The sequence below is a fragment of the Sinocyclocheilus anshuiensis genome, unplaced genomic scaffold, assembly GCF_001515605.1.
Source record: "Sinocyclocheilus anshuiensis isolate Anshui unplaced genomic scaffold, SAMN03320099.WGS_v1.1 scaffold1635, whole genome shotgun sequence".
Classification (NCBI taxonomy): domain Eukaryota; kingdom Metazoa; phylum Chordata; class Actinopteri; order Cypriniformes; family Cyprinidae; genus Sinocyclocheilus; species Sinocyclocheilus anshuiensis.
This window is the reverse complement of record NW_015549682.1, coordinates 493734-517261: the sequence shown is the minus strand read 5'-3', so window position 1 is coordinate 517261 and position 23528 is coordinate 493734. Positions and strand designations below refer to the sequence as shown.

General features: G+C 37.2%; 1 protein-coding gene across 1 annotated transcript in view; it reads left to right on the top strand.

Moving 5' to 3' along the window:
* LOC107660412 (desmoplakin-like) overlaps positions 1-21659 on the top strand; it is a 38400-nt gene extending 16741 nt beyond the window's left edge. Inside the window, 19 exon segments of the mRNA XM_016449709.1 lie at positions 610-735; positions 948-1007; positions 1324-1491; positions 2049-2153; positions 2404-2499; positions 3590-3715; positions 3885-4037; positions 6966-7120; positions 7194-7404; positions 7957-8247; positions 10451-10629; positions 11869-12007; positions 13047-13240; positions 13371-13533; positions 14664-14747; positions 14828-14935; positions 15092-15190; positions 16464-18290; positions 18614-21659. Of these exon segments, the coding sequence (XP_016305195.1) occupies positions 610-735; positions 948-1007; positions 1324-1491; positions 2049-2153; positions 2404-2499; positions 3590-3715; positions 3885-4037; positions 6966-7120; positions 7194-7404; positions 7957-8247; positions 10451-10629; positions 11869-12007; positions 13047-13240; positions 13371-13533; positions 14664-14747; positions 14828-14935; positions 15092-15190; positions 16464-18290; positions 18614-21094 (6765 nt within the window). The 3' untranslated portion in view covers positions 21095-21659.
* The last annotated feature ends 1869 nt before the right edge of the window (positions 21660-23528 follow it).

Here is a 23528-nt window from a genome sequence, read left to right as displayed (position 1 = left end):
CTATGCCTTTGTCTCTTTGTTTATTTTGAATACGCGCCCTCTAGCGGCGAAAATTACATATTGTGCCTTTAATTTAACTAACCCAGCTTTATACTTTAAAGGTGGGGCAAGCGATTTTTCAAAAACACTTTAGAAAACCGATTCGGGCCGAATAGCAAAACAAACTTGTAGCCAATCAGCAGTAAGGGGCGTGTCTACTCAGGATGTGGAGGAGAGCGCGTTCAGTGCACGGGACGGACATTAGCCGAGCCGAGCGACAGAAAGATAGAGATGGCGGATAAAAAAACAAAAGAGGAAAACGTCTGCGGAACAAAAGAAGGCTTAAGGCAAGAAGTAGGACCCGTGTAAATATCGGATCAGCTTTCCAGCACTGGAGAGATCTGAAGGAGATGGGGTAGGGGCGTGTTTGTTTTGGTGATTTCAAATGTCAACATTGGCTACCAGAAATCGCTTACCCCACCTTTAATTTGCTGTTTTGACCATGTTTGACCATATGAAGAAATGTAACCGCATTTAAAATGAGGCGACACTCCAGAAGACTGTAAATCAGTTGCTTGTGTTTGTAGGCACATGTCTGAAAGGGTTTGTTTGTGTGTTTGTGTGTTGCAGAGACTCATTGAGACCGCACCCTTCGGTGATGATGCGGAGAACATCAGCCAACAAATCCTCAATCACAACAAGTTCCACAGTTCAATCCAGAGAAGCCCGGAAGTAGACAGAGCGCGGGATGAACTGGTACGTTGTGTGCACTACACACACGCTCATGCTAATGCAAACACAGGAATTTGAATGTTGATTCGAAGTGGCAGTAACAGGATATTGAATTGAAATGTAACTAAAATGGCATAACATTCAAATAAATTCACATAACTGCTTCAAGTGTTGTTTTATAATATATTTAATTGTAAGAATGATAAACATGTACTGACAGAATCTTTCTGCTTCAGCTGCAGAGCAGAGAAAAGGCCGGACTCCACGCTCTGGACCAAGAATGGGACAGTTTACAGGTCAGCTAATGAAACATCTCTCATTTCTCTTTATCATCTTTGAGATGTTTCTGCACTTTGATCAGAGTCCATTGCAGGTGATTCAATTCAATTGCTTATACACCGTCAAATAGATTATATATAAATGTGTTCGGTTTTCATTCACCTACTCATTTTTACCCCATTTTAGAATAATAGTAGAGTTATCAAAACTGTATAGTAATACAAATGGGAATATTATGTAGCAACTATTTTAGACTGTAAGTGTTTAACAGATCAGTACTCTCCAGTGTTTGCGCTTCTCTCAATCGGATCTTTTCTTCTTTCTTACATGTAGAAAATGTCCCACACGCGTGCGGCTCAGTTGCGAGACCTGCAGAACATCATCGAGGAGATCTCCAGAGCCATCATATGGGTCAACGACAGAGAGGAAGAGGAGCTGGTGTTTGACTGGGGCGATAAAAACATCGACAACTACATCCCACGAAAACAAGAGAGCTACTCGGTGAGGAGACACACAAGCATTAGAAAATATTATACAGTAATGCAAATGATCACAAATGCATATTGAATTGGTATAGTGATTTTCACAATTTCAGCTTTTACAGTAAATGCATGTTTCAGAGATACAATGTCATTTGACCCTAATGAACTGAGAATCTTTCAAAGTGTTAATTAAAAACTACTGCAAACTTTAATGTTAACCTTATTGTAAAGAGTTACCCAGTTTACATTTCTTTGTTTGTATACATTTATTAATTTAGCGGACACAAAAAATGCAAAAAATACAGGAAAGAGAACAAGGATTACTTCTTCAGCTGTTGTTTTATGTCTCAAGTGATCAGGTGGTTGTCGACTCGTTAAATTCAGAATTTTGCTTAATTCTGAGATACATGCACTGATGAAATACAACATGTACACATGGGAAAACGTAAAAAAAATCACATTCAGTGAAATTAAGACAATTCAAAAAAATAGTCTTTCTTAACTATGCCAGACAGTTATTTCCCGTCATATAAATGCCTGATGATTTTATCTTATAAAATACATCCTTCCTTCCAGAAACTGATGAGTGATCTGGAAGAGAAAGAGAAAGAGCTGAATAAACTGAAGGCAAAGGTGGACATCCTCCTGAGGAACCAGCACCCAGCATCTGACAAGATAGAGGTGAGGAAACATCTTCACGCTCAACTTAGAGCAATGACAACATCTGTGACAAAACAGTGGCTGTGAAAACTTGTCTCATTCATGCTAATATGACTTTGAAATTATAATTTTTGTCTGGCACACACTAAAATGTACAAACATGATATTTTGTATGATATAGATTTTTTTTCAGTTATACAATGGTTTATAATATTTAACAAGGAATTCTGCACATCACTTGGAAATAAGCACTTTTCTCTGGTTCTTTCAGGCTTATATGGACACACTGCAAACCCAGTGGAGCTGGTTACTGCAGATCACCAAGTGCATCCATGTTCATCTGAAGGAGAACGCTGCTTACAGCCAAGTAAGGCTTTGTCGTTTGATGTATATATATATATATATATATTAGTGCTGTCAAACGATTAATCGCATCCAAAATAAAAGTTTTTGTTTACATGATATATGTATGTGTGCTGTGTATATTTATTATGTATATATAAATACACACACATGCATGTATATATTTCAGAAAAATAGGTTATGTTTATATATTAAATATATTTATATATAATATAAATGATATGAATATAAATATAGACATGTAAATATTTTCAAAAGATATACTGTATGTGTGTGTATTTATATATACATAATAAATATACACAGAACGCGTATATTATGCAAACAAAAACGTTTATTTTGTATGCAATTAATCGCGATTAATCGTTTGACAGCACTAATATATATATATTTTTTTTTTTCAGTTTCAGTTGATTTTATTTAAATTTTTAGTAATTTTGTTGTGTTTTTGTCATTTTTTAACTGTACAAATATTAGTTTTATTTCAAATAACGTATATTAATTATAATATTAATTTTGTTTCAATTTTAGTTTTTTTAGTACATCAAGTTAAATTAAATTAAAATGAGGAATGTTGCAAGCAACTATTTTATTTTAATTCAAGTAATGAACATTTTTATGCTAAAAAAAAAAAAAAACCTGGTACGTGCTCAAGTGTTCAAATGTATTTATGGGATTTTTATAATGGCCAGTTTTGTTGTTAACAATTCTCAGAAAGCATCAATGAAGATAAGATTGGTTGTCTTTTAAAAAGACAAGAAATTATTTATTTAGTTTTTAAAATAGTATAGTGAATAATGCTGCCTTAAATTTCGACTTATTATTCACACAAAATCTTTTGGCTTCTGAGGGCTTGGAATATATAGTGCACAAGGCGTATGGGTTACTTTTATGATACTTACAGTATATGGTGATTTTTGTGTCTGAAACTCGAAAGCCCCAGTCCACATTATTGTAATTGCATGGAAAAGAGCAACCAATCCTTTCTTCAGAATTTCTCTTTTTGTGTTCTATGGAAAAAACGCATACAGGTGTGGACCTGAAGGGTAGTAAAGGATAAAATAAGGCTTATTTTTGTTATTATTCTTTTGTAGTTCTTCAAGGAGACCAATGAGACGTACACCAGACTGCAGAAAGACCACGAGAGCATCCGTAAGAAGTTCACCTGTGACAAGAACACACCTCTGGAGAATCTGACAGAAATGCTCCGAAACCTGGAGGTGAGACAAAATCAAACACCTGTAGAGTTAAATCAACAAATATATAACACATGACGTACTATAACGTCATTACCTATGTCAGTATGAGGTGACTGCACTATGTGTGCACAGAAAATGTTCCCGTTCTTCATCAGCGTGTAAATAATTGTGCTTGTGTGTGTGTGTGTAGAAAGAGAAAGAGAGGATCATGGAGAGTAAGAGGCAGGTGCAGACGCTGGTCAGCAAGTCTAAGAGCATCGTGTGTCTGAGGCCTCGTAACCCAGAGGAGAAGAGCAGTGGCCCGGTCATCGTCAAAGCCCTGTGTGACTTCAAACAGGACCAGGTCAGTCACTCTCACATACAAACTGATGTCTCTTTATTTTCTTTGTAATATCTGAAAATCTATATATATTTATATAGTCATGTGTTATTTAGAAGGACTTACAGTGATTTATTTCCCAAGCATGTTAGTTGCGGTTTGAACAGGAAACTGAGAACGGTCTATTTTCATAACAGATGAATGAAAAGTCTTCAATTGGTGCACAACTAGCTTCACTTTTAAGTTACACAATGACTATAAAGTAAAAAAAGCTGTACAGTAATAAATTACAAACATGTGACCGCTCATCGGTAGATTTCTATATTCATGTGCCATTGCAATGTTGATTTATGCAATTTATGATGGCATTATAACATTTACACTAGAGCACAAAAGCAGTCTTAAGTCGCTGGAGGATATTTGTAGCAATAGCCAACAATACATTGTATGGGTCAAAATTATACATTTTCTTTTATGCCAAAAATCATTAGGATATTAAGTAAAGATCATGTTCCATGAAGATATTTTGTAAATTTCCTACCGTAAATATATCAAAACTTAATTTTTGATTAGTAATATGCATTGCTAAGAACTTTAATGAACTTTAAACACTTTAAAAGCGATTTTCTCAATATTTTGATTTTTTTGCACCCTCAGATTCCAGATTTTCAAAGATTGCCAAATATTGTTCTATCCTAGCAAACCATACATCAATAGAAAGCTTATGTATTCAGCTTTCAGATGATGTATAAATCTCAATTTCAAAAAATTGACCCTTATGACTGGTTTTGTGGTCCAGGGTCACATATTAACTTCCACTTTGTTGCAAATCAACATTTTTTAATTATAGTAATATAATGTGACATGTAATTTAAAAGATGATGATTAACATTTCCATTACTAAGAATTGGCAAGCTGTAAAACCATTTTCTCTTTTGGCATGGTCAGCAAGTGATTTCTCATCAGGCACCGAACAGAGTACCAATAAAATGTTGTTTTAACCAGTGGAATGACTTAAGAAGTAGGAGGACAGTTGAAGAGTAACATCTGTTATTAAACATGATTGCCAGTCCCAAACGCTGACTTTGTTAAAGGGACAGTTCACCCAAAAATTAAAACCCTGTCAGCATTTAACCACTCTCGTGTTGTTCCAAACCCTTAAGACTTTGTTTTGTCTTCAAACCACAAATGAAGTTATTTTTATTGAAACCTGAGAGTTTCTGTCCCTCCATTGAAAGTCCAGGTCACCAAAAATGTAGAAGATTCAAAATGGTCATAAAGCTGGTGTTAAATGAAACGAGCGATTTAAACCAAGTCTTGTGAATAGACATGATCGCTTTATATATTCATCTAAACAATGACCGATGCACATAGAGCGCATCACATGTGGTAAGTAAGCTTCTGTGTTTTCCATATTTCATGAGCTTGTGTGCTTAAAAGCCTAAATTAAATCTCTTCATCATATAAAGTGATCCTATCTCTTTAAACCCCTCAATTCATGGCGCCTTTATGACCTTTTTGGATTTTCTAAGTTTCATTAGAGGGACAGAAACCTCTCAAATTTCAATAAAATTATCTTAATTTGTGTTTCGAGAATGATCCAAAGTCTAATGGGTTTGTAAAGACATGAGGATGATGAATTATTAAATTATGACAGAATTTTCATTTTTGGGTGAACTATCCCTTTAACATAGCCATTGATTGAATATTAATGCGGTTGTCGCTGCCTCATTTTTTAGGGAGATAATTTGGTTATAGACAATGTTTAAAGGTCTGTATTTTTACCACTTCTCATGTTAGGATGACTCACTTCCTCATTTATGCTGTAAGCCACTTTGAATAAACGTGTCATTAAATGAAGAAATGCCATTGTCTCTCTCTTTTAATTTACCAAAGTTGGCAGTGTAATTTTCAAGTAAACACAAAAACCTTGGTTAGTAGTTTCAAGTGTCATTTAAAGCTAAAACTAAATTCTCCAGAAGCAGGACGTAAACATACATTGTATGTATTTATGTGAAATGATATGTGAGCCTGGAGCACAAAAGCAGTCTTAAGTCACTGGGGTATATTTGTAGCAATAGCCAACAATACAGTGTATGGCTCAAAATTATCGATTTTTCTTTAATGCCAAAAATCATTAGGATATTAATTAAAGATCATGTTCCATTAAGATATTTTGTAAATTTCCTACCGTAAATATATCAAAACTTAATTTTTGATTAGTAATATGCATTGCTAAGAACTTCATTTGGACAACTTTAAAGATGATTTTCTCAATATTTCGATTTTTTTGCACCCTCAGATTCCAGATTTTCAAATAGTTGTATCTCAGCCAAATATTGTCCTATCCTAACAAACCATACGTCAATGGAAAGCTTATTTATTCAGCTTTCAGATGCAATCATCAAAGACAAAGACCCTTATGACTGGTTTTGTGGTCAAGGGTCACATATGAAACACTGAAATGTCGTTTGACTTATACAGAAGGGCATTCTGAAAGGGAACGAAGGTATCCTGAAAGACAACTCTCAGCGCAGTAAGTGGCACGTGACTGGACCTGGAGGACTGGAAATGCTCATCCCATCAGTATGTCTGTTCATCCCACCACCAAACCCTCTGAGCATCGGTCTGGCACACAAGTAATCAATGTGGTTGTTGCTACCTCAGTTTTTAGGGAGTAAATGTGCTTCTAGACGATGTTTGAAAGTTTGTGATTTTACCACTTCTCATGTTGGGATGAATCTCTTTGTTATATTGCTCATTTGTAAATGAAGAAATGTAAATGCATTTCTCTCTCTTGTAATTTACCAAACTCCCTTAAGCACAAAGGTTAATTGTTTCAGGTGTAATTTAAAGCTAGAACTACATTCTCCAGAAGCAGGATGTAAACATACAGTGCATGTATTTCTGCAAAACGGTATGAAACACTGAAACGCAGTTTGGTTGTTACAGAAGGGCATTCTGAAAGGGAATGAAGGAATCCTGAAAGACAACTCTCAGCGCAGTAAGTGGCACGTGACTGGACCTGGAGGACTGGAAATGCTCATCCCATCGGTGTGTCTGCTCATCCCACCTCCAAACCCTCTGAGCATCAGTCTGGCACACAAGTACGACAAAAACACGCATGCACACAGATCAGAGTGCAACAAGACATGCACTGATGAACTGCTTGCTTGACAGGAACGAGCAGTACTACGAAGCCATCATGTCCATCTGGAGTCAGCTGTACATCAACATCAAGAGTCTGATCTCCTGGCAGTACTGCATGAAGGACATCCAATACATCAACTCCCTCACACTCTCAATGGTATGAATTGATCGGATGCGTCTTTCACTCCATGCCATTTATGTTTTTTACTTAGCATTATGTCTCCATCATTTTTTGCATCTCGTTCCCTGTCTGTTTTAGCTGAAAATAACTAAAAAAAAAAAACGCACAACAAAATTAAAAAAACTAACTAAAATTAAAATGAAATGAAATGGGAAAAAATATAAAAAATTAAATACAAATAAACATAAAATATAAAAATTATGATTAAAATTATAATTATAAAAAATAAAATATAGATTCAAGATATTAATAATAACTATAATAGTATCTCAGTGATACTAAAATAACAGTAGTGCAGGCAAATTGAGACCCAAAACGACAATAATATTAGGTACTTAAACTATTAATGTACTTTTAAACAAGAATTAAAAAAAGAGGCTGGACATATTTCAAATATAAAGTGTCTCCCTCGGGTCCTTCACCCTGCCTTCACACATATCTTTACCTTACAATTTAAATCAGGACAAATATGAGCAACTCTAGTCCTGGACCACTGTTCAGAGTTCAGCTTCATTCCTAAACATATACTTGAAAATTACAGGAAGGAGACTTACTAGGTTTGGAGACTAAGGTTAAACCCTCCAGGACCAAAGCTGCCCATCCCTGCTTTAGGACACTTTCATTCATTTACTGTTGCTTTACAGCCTAACTGTTGTGTTATTGTTTTGTCGTGTAGGGGAGAATGGAGTAAGAACAGAAGTGGTGAAGGTGGAGACAGATGGGAAGGCGGTGGTGGCTAACGGGAAGCTGGTGAGCTCAGGCCTGAACGTGAGTCTCATGTCAGATCTGAGTGCTCTCAGACGCAGGGTGGAGGCGGCGGAGACGGGCTTGATCCAGAACCTCCACGTGCCTCTGAAGGAGAACGGCATACAGGAGTGCTCCCAAAGACTGGTGTTGCTGCAGGTACAATCAAACACAAAACATCACTGCTAATGGCATGGTCTGTTAAAACAATTACTGATGGGCCTATATATCGGCTGATACTGAAGATCAGATTTCTGCATTGCTTACAATTATAGACACAGTCTGACTTAAAATGAAAATTCTGTCATCATTTGCTCACCCTCAAGATGTTTCGAATCTGTATTAGTTTCTTTCTTTTGTTAAACACAAAAGAAGATATTTTAAATAATGCTGGTTACTGAACAGCTGACGGTAGCCATTGACTTCAGTGGCATAGAAAAAAAAAACAATGGAAGTCAATGGCTACCATCAGCTGTTTGGTTACCAATGTTTTTCAAAATATCTTCTTTTGTGTTCAACAGAAGAGAGAAACTCATTTAGGTTTGGAACAACTTGAGGGTGAATAAATGATGACAGAATTTAGATTTTTAGGTGAACTATCCCTTTCATGAATAACACACAAACAGTTGTACTTTCCAAAATCTTACTGAAGACACTTAGTGATCATTGACAACGCAAACTGGAGAAAATTCTGTTAAATCTTCTTTAAAAGCTAATTAGAGTCAATTAAAGGGACAGTTCAACCAAAAATCTAAATTCTGTCATCATTTACTCAGCCTCATATTGTTCCCAAAAGACCTAAGTTTGACTTTAGAACACAAATTAAGATATTTTTAATGACGGTGAGGAAATTTTCCCACCAGTTAATCGACGTGTGACAACACTGGTAATACCGGTATCACCGCGGGGGCGTTCCCTCTTTTCCTCGCTTTCCTTCACTTTTAAAGCTTGTAAAAGTGGCGTGCGCATTTTACTTTCACTTTCAAATAGTGGCAATTCGGAGTAAAGCAATTGTTCGTTTTCAGTTCGTTTGAATTTTCCCTCTTTTCCTCGCTTTTAAATAGCTTAAAAGCGCCGTGTGCATTTTACTTTCACTTTAGAATTAGCGGCAGTTAGGCGTCAATTGCTTGAATGCAACAACAAAATACAACGTCAAACTCACTTTAGCCTATATATAAAACATAGAACTTTTATTAACAAAACAAATAAAAATACACAATGCTATAGGGCAGGCGATGCCTAATATAAAATAACAAATAACTTACATAAAGTTTAAATGTACAAAACTGGAAACAAGTAAACATGTATAATATATAACCAAATAAATAAGAAACGTAGAACGTTTATTAGCAAAACGAGTAAGAAAGCTTGGAGGAACGGCATACACCTTGATGTCAAATAAAATCCAACTAAATAAGAAACGAATGTTTAAAAAAACTTCCAAAATCACCTTAGATAAACGGCAAAAGTCAACAGGCTTTTCAAAATCCAAAATATTGCCAAACAGGCGCTTTTGCATTTCGTTTCGAAACTAAATCATCCGCGATCGTCTTGTCTGTCTCACCGCACTCTTCTCGTCAGTCAGCTCGACTCACTCTCCTCACTGGAGAAATTAAATCTGATCTGTGATGCAACTGTCGTTCAACTGCATTGAGCAGCCGCGTTCAGTTTTTAATTGTAGTGTCTGTTCTTTTACTGAACTAAATTATTTTTATTACTATAAAAAATCAAAACGACGGTGGGGGTCGGTGCCGCGGTGGGCAAGTGACGTAACCGGTGTTGCGGCTTAACACTAGCACTATTTCTATCACCGTCAGCACCGTCTATCGCGGCAAGCCTAATCTCTAATCATTTTTGTCTATGCATTGAAAGTCCATGCTACCTAAATTTTCAAGTTTCAAAAATGCATAAAGCACCTTTCGGACTGTAATTATTTCTTATGGGGATAAAATTAAATTTCAACAATTATAGGGGCTAGTCTGTGATTTTTATTGGCATCTTAAATCCAAAATGTTGATTTCTCTCACCACACACAGCTGAATTTCCTACTGATCTCGGAGTTTACAGGAAGGGACCAATTGGAAAATCATTTGTAAATCCTTTTTGGCCACTGCCACTTCCTATTGCAACTAAAAATGAAAAAATGTCTTTTCAAGACTTTTTGAGGGTGGATTATTACGGCAACTTTTGATTGATTGTATATTATATTAAAGTGCAATGTTTTATAGAAGTCTATTAATAGTGCTAGTGTTAGATTGGGGACTGTGATAAAATATAGTTTTTTTGTTTTCGCCACATCTTCTCTTGATTCATATGAGCTAGTTTTGAGTTTAATCAGTAAAAACGATCTGTGTATGGTCAGGGTGTTCATCGTGATCTGGACTCCATCCGGGACGAGTATCTGCGTCTGAGGGAGAAGATCTTGCGAGAGCTGGAAGGAAGCACTAATGCAGAGCAGACCCGCTACCTGCGCTCTGAACTGGACCACATCAACCAGAAACTGGGCAGCCTGCAGGGCTTCTCAACCGCTTATATCCAGAGGCAAGAACATTTAAAACAACCGATATGGCATCTATTCATTCTATTAATATTTTGATTTTGCTCTCTTCCTAAGCCTGCTGAAATGTCTTGCTGTCTACAGGAGACATTTGAATCACATAGAGTTTAGCGTGGTTACACTTTACTTGTATGCTTATAGTTACTTATAGTCATTCTACTAACTATAAGTAACTTTGCAGCTACATGTCAACTATAGATTATTAGTTGACTGCCAGGATATGGTCAAGGTTAGTAGAATAAGTCGGCATGTGCTTACAGTCAGTAGAATGTGTGTTGGACATAACTATAAAGTGTTAGCAGATATTAAGCAGACAGTCTACTAATACTCTAATGACTGCTAGTTGACATGTATTTGCTTATAGTTAGAAGAACGTCTGAAGTGGACTAGTGGAATAAAGTGTTACCTGGCTAATCTATTGGCATTATACTAAATATGCCATTACACTCCCATCTTGCTGTACCCAAAATGCACATCGAAATGGATTAGGTCCAAAAAGCACCAGTATGAAACAATCTGAGACAAAAGTGGACAAAATAAGGATTCGAGTTCTCTTTCAGGCACAGGGACAGTGTGAACCTAAAGAACTGGGTCTTTTTTTTTTCTCCTGATTCGCTTTTTGGTCCTCTTCGGGGGTCCGATTTTGGTTAAAGTGCCCATAATATGCTAATTGGCAAGTTTAGAATTTTTAATGGAGTCTGCTAGAATATATTTACATGACTTAAAAATCAAAAAGCATTATTCTTCTCATATTGGACATTGCTGCAGCTCATCTTTTCATGCTCTGTCTCTTTAAACCCAGAGTTTCTGAAAAGGTCTGCTCTGATTGGTTGGCTGATCCCAGTCTGTTGTGATTGGTCAGCTGATTAGAGCATGTCCCTTATTATAATTGGGTTTCATCTCCAGAGGCTTCATTAGCAGCTGTAAACAGTATTATATCTATGGTGACTATGGCGTCAGTATTGGAAATCCATAAATCCATACGTTTTTTTGTTTTCGTTTTTTTCCTGCTCTTGCAGTGTAAATAAGCAGCGTATCCTTGACATCTAAGATCCAAGAACATATATAAGCTTTCTCATTTAATTAACCTATGAATGGCTTACTTATAGTTGTTTCTGTCCATCAAGGTTAGGTGTGACAGGAGAAGGTATTAGTGTGAGAATTAATTAGCAGTAATCTTCTCACAGTTTTTTTTTCTCATAAGGATTTGTCTGTGTTTCCAGGCTCACTGCTGTTCAGGCTCTGCTCCAGAACCTCCTGCAGGCTGAGGACATCATTAAAGTCCACGAGGCTCGTCTGACAGAAAAAGAGACTTCTTCTCTTGATCTGAACGAAGTGGAAAAGTACCTAATGACTCTTAAGGTGAACTTAATATTTTTATTACTGTAATAATTAATATGACCCCTTGTCTTTTTTAACCAGGTACATAATGTGTGTGTGTCTGGGTTATTACAGTTAATTAAAACGAAAACTTAAACTATTTTTTTAATAAAAAAATGATAATTTCTTGAAATAAAATAAATGTTACCTGAAATAAAATACACTATAAAAAAACGTTATTTCAGCTAGTTGCCAAAGCAACATTTCTTATTTGAATTTAGTTTAACTTGATGTAATAAAATAACTACAACTAAAACTGAGATAATAATTAATAAAAAAAACTATATAGACATTTATTTTTGTATTTATTTATTTATAAAACAAAAACTACTAAAAATGACAAAAACACACAACAACTAAAAAAAAAAACTAAAATGAAAATGGAAAATTTAAATATTAAAAATGATTCATCATTTATCATTTTGAGTCATTTTGACCCTAAAGCACATTTTGAGTTTTATGCACTGAATGAAAAAATGATAGGATTAGGATTATTGTATATTGTAAGATATAATAATTTAATGGTGGTTGTCATAAAAAAAATGTTTTTGGAAAAGAATGCCTAAAAAAATAAGTCATTTTTGACTGAATTAGGAGATTTATTCAAGCATACAAATTCAATAATTAAAATAAGTATTAGAATTAAAATAAATGAAATTCTTAAAATATCAATAAAAGGTTAAATAAAAATATAACACATTTACAATACAGTATATTCAGAAAGTATTCAAAACCCCTCTTTTTTCACACGTTATTATGTTGCAGCTTTAAAGGAAAAGTCAGTGCTGTAGTCATAGAAAAGTAGACCTGTAGACCTGAAAAGAGTCTAAATTGTTCAGACAGTGTAAATATGATTTCTTTAGGGGTGACGGAAAGCCTCATTTCACACCAGCGTCACAAAAAATATATGTTTTTTCTTATAATCGCATGTCTCCAAAAATGGCTCATCTTGACTTCCGACTCAAAACGATTGAGCATGTCACTTATATATTTCTGTTTGATTATGTCTTGTGCCGTGCAGACGATGAAAGCAGAGCTGGAGCAGAAGAAAGGTGTTTTGAAGGCTATGGAGACTGAGCTGTCCAAGGCCGTGCACTGGAACAGTCAAATAGACAAATCTTTCCACCAGTGTGATGTTGACCTGTCCAGATACTCAGAGCTCGCTGGACAGATGACTGACCGCTGGCGCCGAATTGTGGCTCAGATTGATAGCAGGTATTGATAATTATGCTGTTCTGGCAAGAATTTCCACATGCACTTTTGGGATGCACAATGGTAAATGGTGTAGAAATGTAGAAAGTAGGACCACCATAGTTTCATTCAATTTTGCGTGCTTGTTTGTCAGGGTATGGGACCTGGAGAAACAGGAGAAACAGCTGAATCACTACAAGCAAACCAACTCCATGATGAACAAATGGATTCAGGAAACACGTCAGCGCCAAGATGCCCTCCAGATTACTAAATTCAACAGTCTGGACAGTTTGATGGACCACCTCAACCAACAAAAAGTCAGTGCAATACACTTAAAATAAAATACCCACATTTGGTCAAGTCTACAAAGTCTAGTGAGGTGATTTTCTAGATGAAATTATCACATTGACAAGATCACCTTTCCAAAAGGTACTAATATGTACTTTTAAGGTACTAATATGCACAGGGGTAAATAAAAGGTAAAAGGTATTGCCCCAATGACAGCTTTTGTACCTTTTTTTTCTGAGAGTATGCAACGGAGGCACTTTTAACACGCCAGAGGTGTAAAGTTTGGTTTTTAGTACCTGAAAACCAAACTTAAGTAAATGTAGAGATACTGTGCAGCGAAACTGACTCTATTATAGTCACCAACTCTAAAACCACTTCGGTAAAACGTCTTAAAGTATCTGATTTAACAGTACTCAAGTATTTTACTCAAACTCAACATAGGCTCAAAGATGCATTAGAGAAATGCCAGTGAAAAACGAGAAACAGCTGATTTGCGAGGAGAGCAATCACGTTTATTTTCCAAAATCGAAATAAAACTGAACACCTTTATCGCATTAAATGAAGGTCGTCAAAGCAGCCACTTAAACACTTAAAGTCTCGGTTAAGCTCAAGCTCTCCCACTATTTGATCTTATGTTTTGTAAAATGCTTTTTTTTTCTCATCTGAATTTAAGGAGGCTCTACCTCTGTTTCTTAACTTGCTTGTTAAATACCTGTAAATAGTATGAAAGAAAAGTACGTTTGGATGGAATATACTTATATGCTATTTAAAACTACACTATTAAAATATGGCCTTTCTATCACCAAATATAGAAATATGAAAATGTGGATAAGTTATTTTAAGTCAGTTGTGTCATGGAGCATCAAGACCCTCTGACAGTAAGAATTTCCAATGAAGTGCACATAAAAATTTTTTTTTTTTTTTTTTTATGTGAAGTGCACATAAAAAAGGCCTTTTGAACAAGTATCATGTGGTTCTGTGCTTCAGATCTTGTTGCTCTCCGCTCAGTAATGGAACACAGTAATGTATGTCCGTAGTGCAATTTTAATTTGACTAATTAAGATTTTACTGATATATTCTGGTTAAGAAAGTGAATTTTGGATTTGGGTAAAGATTGCATAAAATATTTAATTGAGAAAATTATGTTGTCAATGAGCAGGCGCTGTATTCTGAGATCAAAGGAAAGAAAGAAAAAGTGGATGATGTGGTCAAAGATGCAGACACGTGCGCTGCCTCCATAAAGGTGAGACTTCTTGTTTTTAATTACAAGAAGTATATGCAAATTATGCAAAAGTCTCAGCTCTCATATAACTGTTTTCGCAGGACTATGAGCTCCAGCTGGCATCCTACAGTGCAGGACTGGAGACGCTGCTCAACATTCCCATCAAGAGGACTATGCTGCAGTCTCCATCCACTGAACTGAGGCAGGAGGTAATCATATTACATCCAAGATTTAAATATTAGGTCCAATGTTTCACACATAGTACAAAACATGATGAATTAACATCACAGTTTGAGTGATTTACTTTATTTTGAGTTTATGAGTGAATTTTCTGCCTTCACTGACTTATAACTGTCTCACTAAAGGCGGCAGAGCTGCAGTCACGCTACATAGAGCTCTTGACGCGTTCAAGCGACTACTACAAATTCCTTGGGGAAATGATGAAAAACATGGAGGAGTTAAAGGTAAATTTTGTGTCTGATGTGTTGTGAATATATCTTTCCAAAAAACTTCCAAATCAGAGTTTGCCAAATTGGAAACCCCATTGGGTTCATGAGATGCCAGTGCCAAACAGCATGCACATTTATGATCTATATTATTTTAGCTTTTGTAGAAATGTAAGAATAAGGAAATGGAAACATAAACATGCAAAGATGTTGTGAAATCCAATACATATTTAACATTAAAATTGTAATAAAAAAAAAACTGTACATAGGTATTAGGAGCAGGGTTATTATAGTTAACTAAAACTGAAACTAAAATGGAGTTATCGGTCTTTGCAAATTAACTCTTCATATATATATATATATATATATTCCAGGTAGTTGGCAACATTTCTCATTTTAATTTACTTTAACTTGACGTACTAAAATAACTAAAACTAAAAACTAATACAGAAAAAGAAACTTTATTGGAATATATTTAAAAAAAAAAATACTAAAAATGACAAAACCAATAGCAAAATTACTAAAACTTAAACTAAAAATGAAACCTGTAAAAATAAAAACTCATTAAAAATATAAATAAAACTTTATTAATATCTCTAATGATACTAAAATAACACTGATTGTAAGTTTAACAGACAAAGTTTGTTTGGGAATCCCTGAAATATATAATGTAAAATGTTTTCTTTACATTTACAAGTAAATTTGTTTGAAGACAATTTTTGTCACCTGCAACAATTTTGTCACCTTGTTTAGGACACTAAAGATTGGTTACTACATAGTCAAGTTATTTTAACAGGTTTAGGATTAAAGCTGAATATTAAGGGTACACTTTATTTTGATGGACCCCTTTAGAATTCTGTTAACTATAAGTAACTTTGCAACTCCATGTCACTCCACTCTAGCAGTCATTAGAGTATTAGTAGACTGTTATGATAAGGTTAGTAGAATAAGTTGACATGTACTTGCAAAGTGACTTATAGTCAGTAGAATGTGTGTTGGGAGCATCAAAATAAAGTGTTAGCAAATATTGAGCAGACAGCCTACTAATACTCTAATGACTGCTAGATGACAAAGAGTTGCAAAGTTACTTACTGTATAGTCAGCAGAATTTCTAAAAGGGACCATGAAAATAAAGTTGTACCAGTATTAATAGTGCTGATACCAAGTGCAATACATATAGGAAACAAAAAGGAAACACAAATGTTCAAAATGCTTTCTTAAAAGTGAGAATTTGTTATGCTTGGAAGTTGCTACCCTTATCTTACACTATTCAATATGGCTTTTTTTTTAGATGCGGAACACTAAAATTGACCTTTTGGAGGAAGAACTAAAACGTCTCAAGGACAACCTTAAAGATCAAACACAAAAGAACAGGTCACTGGAGGATAGTCTGGCTCGCTATCGGCTGGAGCTGACCCAGTCTAAAGAAGAGCTTATATCTATAGAGGAGATCAAGAGAACCCAGGCTAGGCAATGCAATACTACTCAGGAAAGCCTGGACAGTACCCAGAGTCAGCTGAAGAAGTTACAAGATGAGCTGTCCCGCCTCACCTTCCTCATCGAGGAGGAGAAACGCAAACGCAGGCTGGCTGAGGACCGATACACCACCCAGCAGGAGGAGTATGAGCTCGCTGTCCGCAAGAGACAGAAAGAACTGGAGGAGCTCAGTTTGTCCAAAAGTCAATTTGAAAGGGCCATCAAAGAAAAAGAGCGGGAGATTGAACGGCTGAAATTACAGCTGGAGGATGAGGCCTCCCGGCGCAATGCAGCAGAATTAGAGACCTCAAAGGTAAGAACACAGTTGAACCAGGACATTAATAGCCTAAAGCAAACTTATGAATCTGAGATCCATATCACCAAGACCAGTGTGCTCAAGGCAACACAACAGAAGGAGGAGCAATCGTCAACGCTGAGACTTCAGCTGGATAGGTTAACCTCTGAGAAAAGAGACCTGGAAGAGGAACTCAGAAAGCTGCAGATTTCGTTCTCCCAAGTTGAAGCGGCACGAAGAAAAGCAGAAGAGGACGCTCATCAGCAGAGGTCTTCGGCAACCGAGGGGAGCAGGTTCAAGAACGAACTGGAGTCACAGATTCAGGTCATAACGCGTCAAAGGGAAGAGACTGAAACGAGATACAGGGTGGAACTGGCAGAGGCCAACAGAGCTGCTCAAGAAAAGACCCGTGAGATTACCTTGCTGACCCAGAATCTCCAAGACGAGACCAGGCGGAGGAAAGCCTTGGAAGTTGAGAATCAAAGTCTCAGACAGTCTCAGACTGAACTGCTCTCTAAGCACACTTCAACCACCGAGACCATTAACAAGCTAAAGGTCTCTGAGCAAGAACTACTCATTATAAAGCGAGACATGGAGACGCAAAAGAACGAAAAGAGCACGTTGGAAAAGAATGCCATCAGGCTGCAGAGTTGCATCAGTGAACTGCAGACAAAGGTGAACGAGTTGCAGGCAGAACTGGAAAAGGAGAAGAGGAGTAATCAGGATGAGCTCACAAGGAGGAAAAAGATCAAAACCGAGCTGGAGAGGGTCAATCAGATGTGCTGTGAATACACCACTACCATCAACACTCTAAGGGTCCATCAAGATCAGGAAAGTGCCTCTGGACGCAGGTATGAGCAGGAGCTTCGCAATTCGAAAGATGCGTTGGAGAGAAGCCAGAAGGAGTATAAAATCACAGTAGAGAATCTGAACAGAGTCAATGCCGAATTGAAAGCTTTGCAACAGCAGCTACTGCGGGAACAAGCCCTTGTCCGTGAGGCCAATCAACGCAACGATTCCCTCTACAAGACCATAGAAGAAAAGAGTCGAGTGCTAAATGAGAGCACCAGCGAGATCGAGAAGTTGCAGAGCCTCACCCAGAATCTCACCAAAGAGCGTCTGCGGCTGGAGGAGGAACTGAGGACTGTGCGACTAGAGCGAGATGACATGAAAAGAAGCCTGAGCACCATCGAGAGTGAAAGCGCTTCCCGATTGTCTGCCATTCAATTCCAGTTACAAACCAGCAATAACAGAGCACTGGAACTGCAGGAACTAATCAATGAACTGACTAAAGAGAGAGAAAATTTAAGGGTGGAAATTGCCCAAATCCAAAAGCAGTTCTCGGAGGTATTTTTTTCTGAGCGACATCAGTTGAATCAAAAATGCATCACCAATTTAAGCTATATCAAAATGGCTTTGCTGGATAACTCTTTACTGCATAATGCTTTACCTTTGAAAGCACATTTTCTGCATAACACTGCATGGTTACAATCTTTCCACAAAAAGCTTTTTTAATATTTGCTTTGATAACATAATTTTTGTTGTTCTATTCTAACTATGTTTGAATCAATATGGTGTTGGTGTTATAATTCTTTCCTTTGTTAAATCCTCTAAATGAATTATAATCTGACACAGTTCGTCAATAAATAATTTCTCTTTTATGTTCACAGACATCCATGATGATCCAGCGATCTGATGCCAACTACAAAGAAATTGTGCAAGAAAGAGATAGTCTTCTAGTCAAACTGAAGCTGTCGCAACAAGACAAAGACAAGCAGCAGCGCTCCGAAGAAGAGCTCCGGCGCATCAAACTCTCCTTGGAATCTGAGATCAAACAGAAGCAACGTCTCCAGGATGAAATTGATAAAATTACCAAGGATTTCAAGTACTGGAAAAGCCAATACGAGTTAAAGGAAGGGCAGATCAGACAGAGTGAGTCAGATCGAGACAAAGTACAGAGAGACAAGGCCTCCTTGCAGAGTGAGATCCAAAGATTGACTGCTGAGCTGAGGAGTCTGGAAGAACGCTTCAAGAATCGTCTTCAGAGCTCGGACAAGGAGATCTCAGAGCTCATAATGAAGAAGGAGGCTTTGGAAAGGGAATTGAAGTTATTGCAACAGCGTCCGGTTGCATGTTGTCGGTGTACACAAACCAGTCAGTCTGTCTCTGATAGTAGCAGTCAGAAACTGACAGTGAAAGGTCTCCGTGGTGAGGTCTCACTCACAGAGCTTGTAGACTCCAACTTGCTTGATCAGACTGATTTGGATAAAGTAAACCGAGGACAACTAACAGGCAAAGAAATTGAAGACAGACTCAGATCGTACCTAGGCGGCTCTGATTGCATTGCTGGTATCTACGATGAGGCCAATGATAGGGTCTTGCCCTTTTACCAGGCCATGAAAGATGGTCTACTTCGGCGAGGAACCACCCTGGAGCTCCTGGAAGCCCAGGCTGCCGCCGGTTTCATAATCGATCCAGTCAGCAATGTCTGCATGACAGTGGACGAAGCATGGAGAAGAGCTCTTGTGGGAAAGGAGTTTAAAGACAAGCTTCTGTCTGCTGAAAAGGCTGTGACAGGATACAAGGATCCTGCAACAGGAAAGATCATCTCACTCTTTCAAGCAATTGAGAAGGAGATCATAGAGAAGGGTCATGGGATTAGACTGCTGGAAGCTCAGATAGCCAGTGGTGGCATCATTGATCCTAAAGGGAGTCATCGGATTGATGTGGAAGTGGCTTACAGGAAAGGTTACTTCGACCGCGAAATGAACGAGATTTTGACATACGAGGGCGATGACACCAAAGGTTTCTTTGATCCCAACACCCATGAGAACCTCACATATCTGCAGTTGAAAGAGAGGTGCATCAAAGACCCCGAGACTGGGCTTATCCTGTTGCCTTTGAAGGACAAGAAGAAGCCAAAGCAAACGACGTCTCAAAAGAACACACTGCGCAAGAGGAGAGTGGTGATTGTAGACCCTGACACCGGCAAAGAGATGACCGTACGAGAAGCGTACCATCGTGAGTTAATCGACTATGACACTTTCCTGGAGCTTTCGGAACAAGAGTGCGAGTGGGAGGAGATCACTATCGAAGCATCTGATGGCAGCAAGCGTTTGCTTATTGTCGATCGCAAAACCGGAACCCAGTATGACATTCAAGAGTCCCTAGATAGGGGAGTTATTGATAGACAAACTCTGGACAAGTACCGTGCCGGGACTCTGACACTCCACGAGTTCGCAGGTCTGATCACAAGTAAAAGCAGCGGTTCTGAGCTTTCCATCTGCTCCAGCAGTCCTGAGGATGTTGCTACTTGCAGCAGCCCAACACAGATTGCGCCATCATCTCCAACCATCCGCAAACGTTTTGCTAGCGTATCCATTACGCTCTCCCCTCCATCTGATATTTTTGATGACCAGAGCCCCGTGGGAGCCATTTTTGATACAGAAACCCTTGAGAAGATAACCATCCCCGAGGCACAGCGACGTGGAATAGTGGACAACATCACTGCTCAGCGGCTCTTGGAAGCCCAGGTTTGCACTGGAGGGATTGTCAATCCTGCTACTGGCCAGAGACTCTCCCTGAAGGATGCTGTACAGCAAAGCCTTATCGATGAAGACATGTCCGTCAAGCTAAAACCAGCACAGAAGGCTTATGCTGGTTTTGAGGATGTGAAGACCAAGAGGAAACTTTCTGCCGCAGAGGCCATTAAGGAGAAATGGTTGCCTTACGAGGCAGGGCAGAGGTTTTTGGAGTTCCAGTACCTGACTGGTGGAATCGTAGAGCCAGAAACTGGCCGCCGGGTGAGCATTGAGGAGGCCATCCGAAGAGGATGGCTTGATGGCAAAGGGGCACAGAAGCTGCAGGACACGAGGAACTACATTAAGAACCTGACCTGTCCTAAAACCAAACTTAAAATCTCATACAAAGAGGCCATGGATAACTGCATGGTGGAGGAGAACAATGGCATGAAGATGCTCCAGGCTACTTCGATGTCTACCAAAGGCATAAGCAGCCCCTACAACGTGTCCTCGGGAACAAACTCTCGTACAGGATCCAGAGCAGGGTCTCGTACCGGCTCAAGAAGTGGATCACGCAGAGGCAGTGTTGACTACACCTCTTCGATTACTTACAGCTACATGTCATCTTAATTATAGTGTAATTCCTATGCTTAGAATGTACAATTTACGTTTAAGAATGATTTTCTATTCATGAGGATATAAGTATGGTTTTGGGATACAGAATGTAGATTAACTTCTTTTACTAGCGCTGATCAATTGGCTTGGGTGTTTAAGATGTTTTTAGATTTGTATGTTTTGCTAATGCATTGGATTTTTGATTATTTACTCATGGGGAATCTTAGATTTATCATGACATTTAACAATGTTTTCATTATTCCTTATTTGTTTATTCGCTAGCCTATATGTTTTCTAATATTTTCCTTTCCATGTTTCATTTTACATTTATTCATTTAGCAGACACTTCTGTGTAAAACAACTTACAAATGAGAAATGTAACAAGCAATTCATCACCAGCATTATACATAGTTCAGAAAACTATATCAGGAAACAAGTACTTATTTGAAACATCTACTGACTTAGTATGAACATGAATCTACTAATTTCAAAGTGGAAATCTGATATTTTTTGAGATTTGCTTTTAATAATCTGTGTTTATATGGAGCAATTTCAACAATAAAAACTATCAAATTATAAACTACCATTCTCTCTGTTACTTATTACTACAACAGTCAAAATAATTTTTATGACACCACATTTGACAATTTCCTATTACTCTTTAACATTTTTTTCATAGGCATAATTTGCGGGTGCACAGGTCCCAACCACTTTTTGCCACAGATGATTTTGTCCCCAACACTTTTTGAAAACCACTGAAAATATCATGCAGAAGGCTTACAAAGCAAAGAAAAAGCCAACCTAATTATTAATTGGACAAATTTGTAATGGACACACATAGGCATACATCGGACATACTGTACATTCAACAATCGGCATCCATGTGCAATTTAACAAAAACATCAAAAAGGAAACCAGAAAACAATGAAAAAACAGGTAATTTAAAACTACTAAAAAACAATTGTAAATCTTAAAGAGATCCCAACAATCGATATCTCTGCTTCAGTATCATGAACACAAAGTGGCTTGCTTTTTGAGCAGGTAAACACTGCAAAACAGTTCAAATATGAACATGACGACAGACATGAATAACATAACATTATGAAAGCATAAACAACAAAACAGCACATGATTACAAAGCCAGCAAAGGAAGACTATGAAACTATTAAGAATCAATTTCATTAGTGTGCATCCATAAAATGGTAAGTTAATCATCCATAAAATTGCAACTTTTATTTTTGTTATTTTAATTATGTATAGAGAGAGAGAGAAATTATTTGGCACCACCTGTGAATCATGTTTTTGCACCTTTCATCATGAGTTTGCACCTTAAGCAAGTTTGTGTAATCATCCTTAGGCTATATGTTGTCAACATACAGGTATATGTTTGCATGACATAACCCACGCTTACATAAGTAACATCAAAAGCCTATATCTGCATGTAATTTACAGTAATATATAATACAGTAATTGTTACCTTATGTAGGCTATCATATAGCACAATGCCTATAGTAAACAAACTGCTGATATTACACAAATTCACAGTGACTCAGCTTTTATCTAAAAGCCATCTAGCTACTCATTTCGGTATTACAGTTCAGATGCTAAGCATTTAATTTGTTCATATTGTAAATAACAATTAATATTTGGTCAATTTGGGGTTCAGACAAGACATACATGCAGATACCTACCTATGTATTCAACCTCAGTTATAACATGAATAGTAGAACTGGAAGAAATTAAACATACCAGAGTAAACTTCATATATTCTGAATCCTGTTAAAGTACATGTTTTCAGAGTTTATACAATAGGTTCTCTACAGTGGAACTGTGCTCCTGTGGAGCTTTTTGTAGTTAATGATTAATATCAGCATCAATAGGAGCTCCATAAAACACAGTAATGATGCAGCAGAACAATCACTGATTATCTGTTGATTTAGCAGAACTTCAGTATAGTAACTCTAGCAACAGTGCAGGAAATATACATTTATCTGTCATTTGTTCACCAGGGAAATACTTCATACAGAATATTAAAGTGGCATGTTCAAAAGGTGCATTAAATGCCATAAATATGATACAAATAATACTGCACAACCTAATATAACCCTAAAATAACAGGGAGGCGTAGATAAACAGAGTAATTTCCTGTCTGTGAAGATAAATTGTAAAAAAGTACAGGCTTTTGACCTGAACCCGGACACTGACACGCAAGGGTCACGCCCCTTCACTGGAAAGAACTCGTTTGAAAGGCCTATTTCTTCAAAATAAAATTTCAGATGAAAACGTATGATTTCATAGATGCATATAAATAATTACCCAATTGTTATCATTTTTTCGCGACAAAATAGACGATTTATTACGCATTTAAACGCATTGTTCTAATTGTTTAGTTGCGCAATCGTTTTAAAAAGACTTTTATTTTGTAAAAGCGGATAGCAGCGTCACTTTG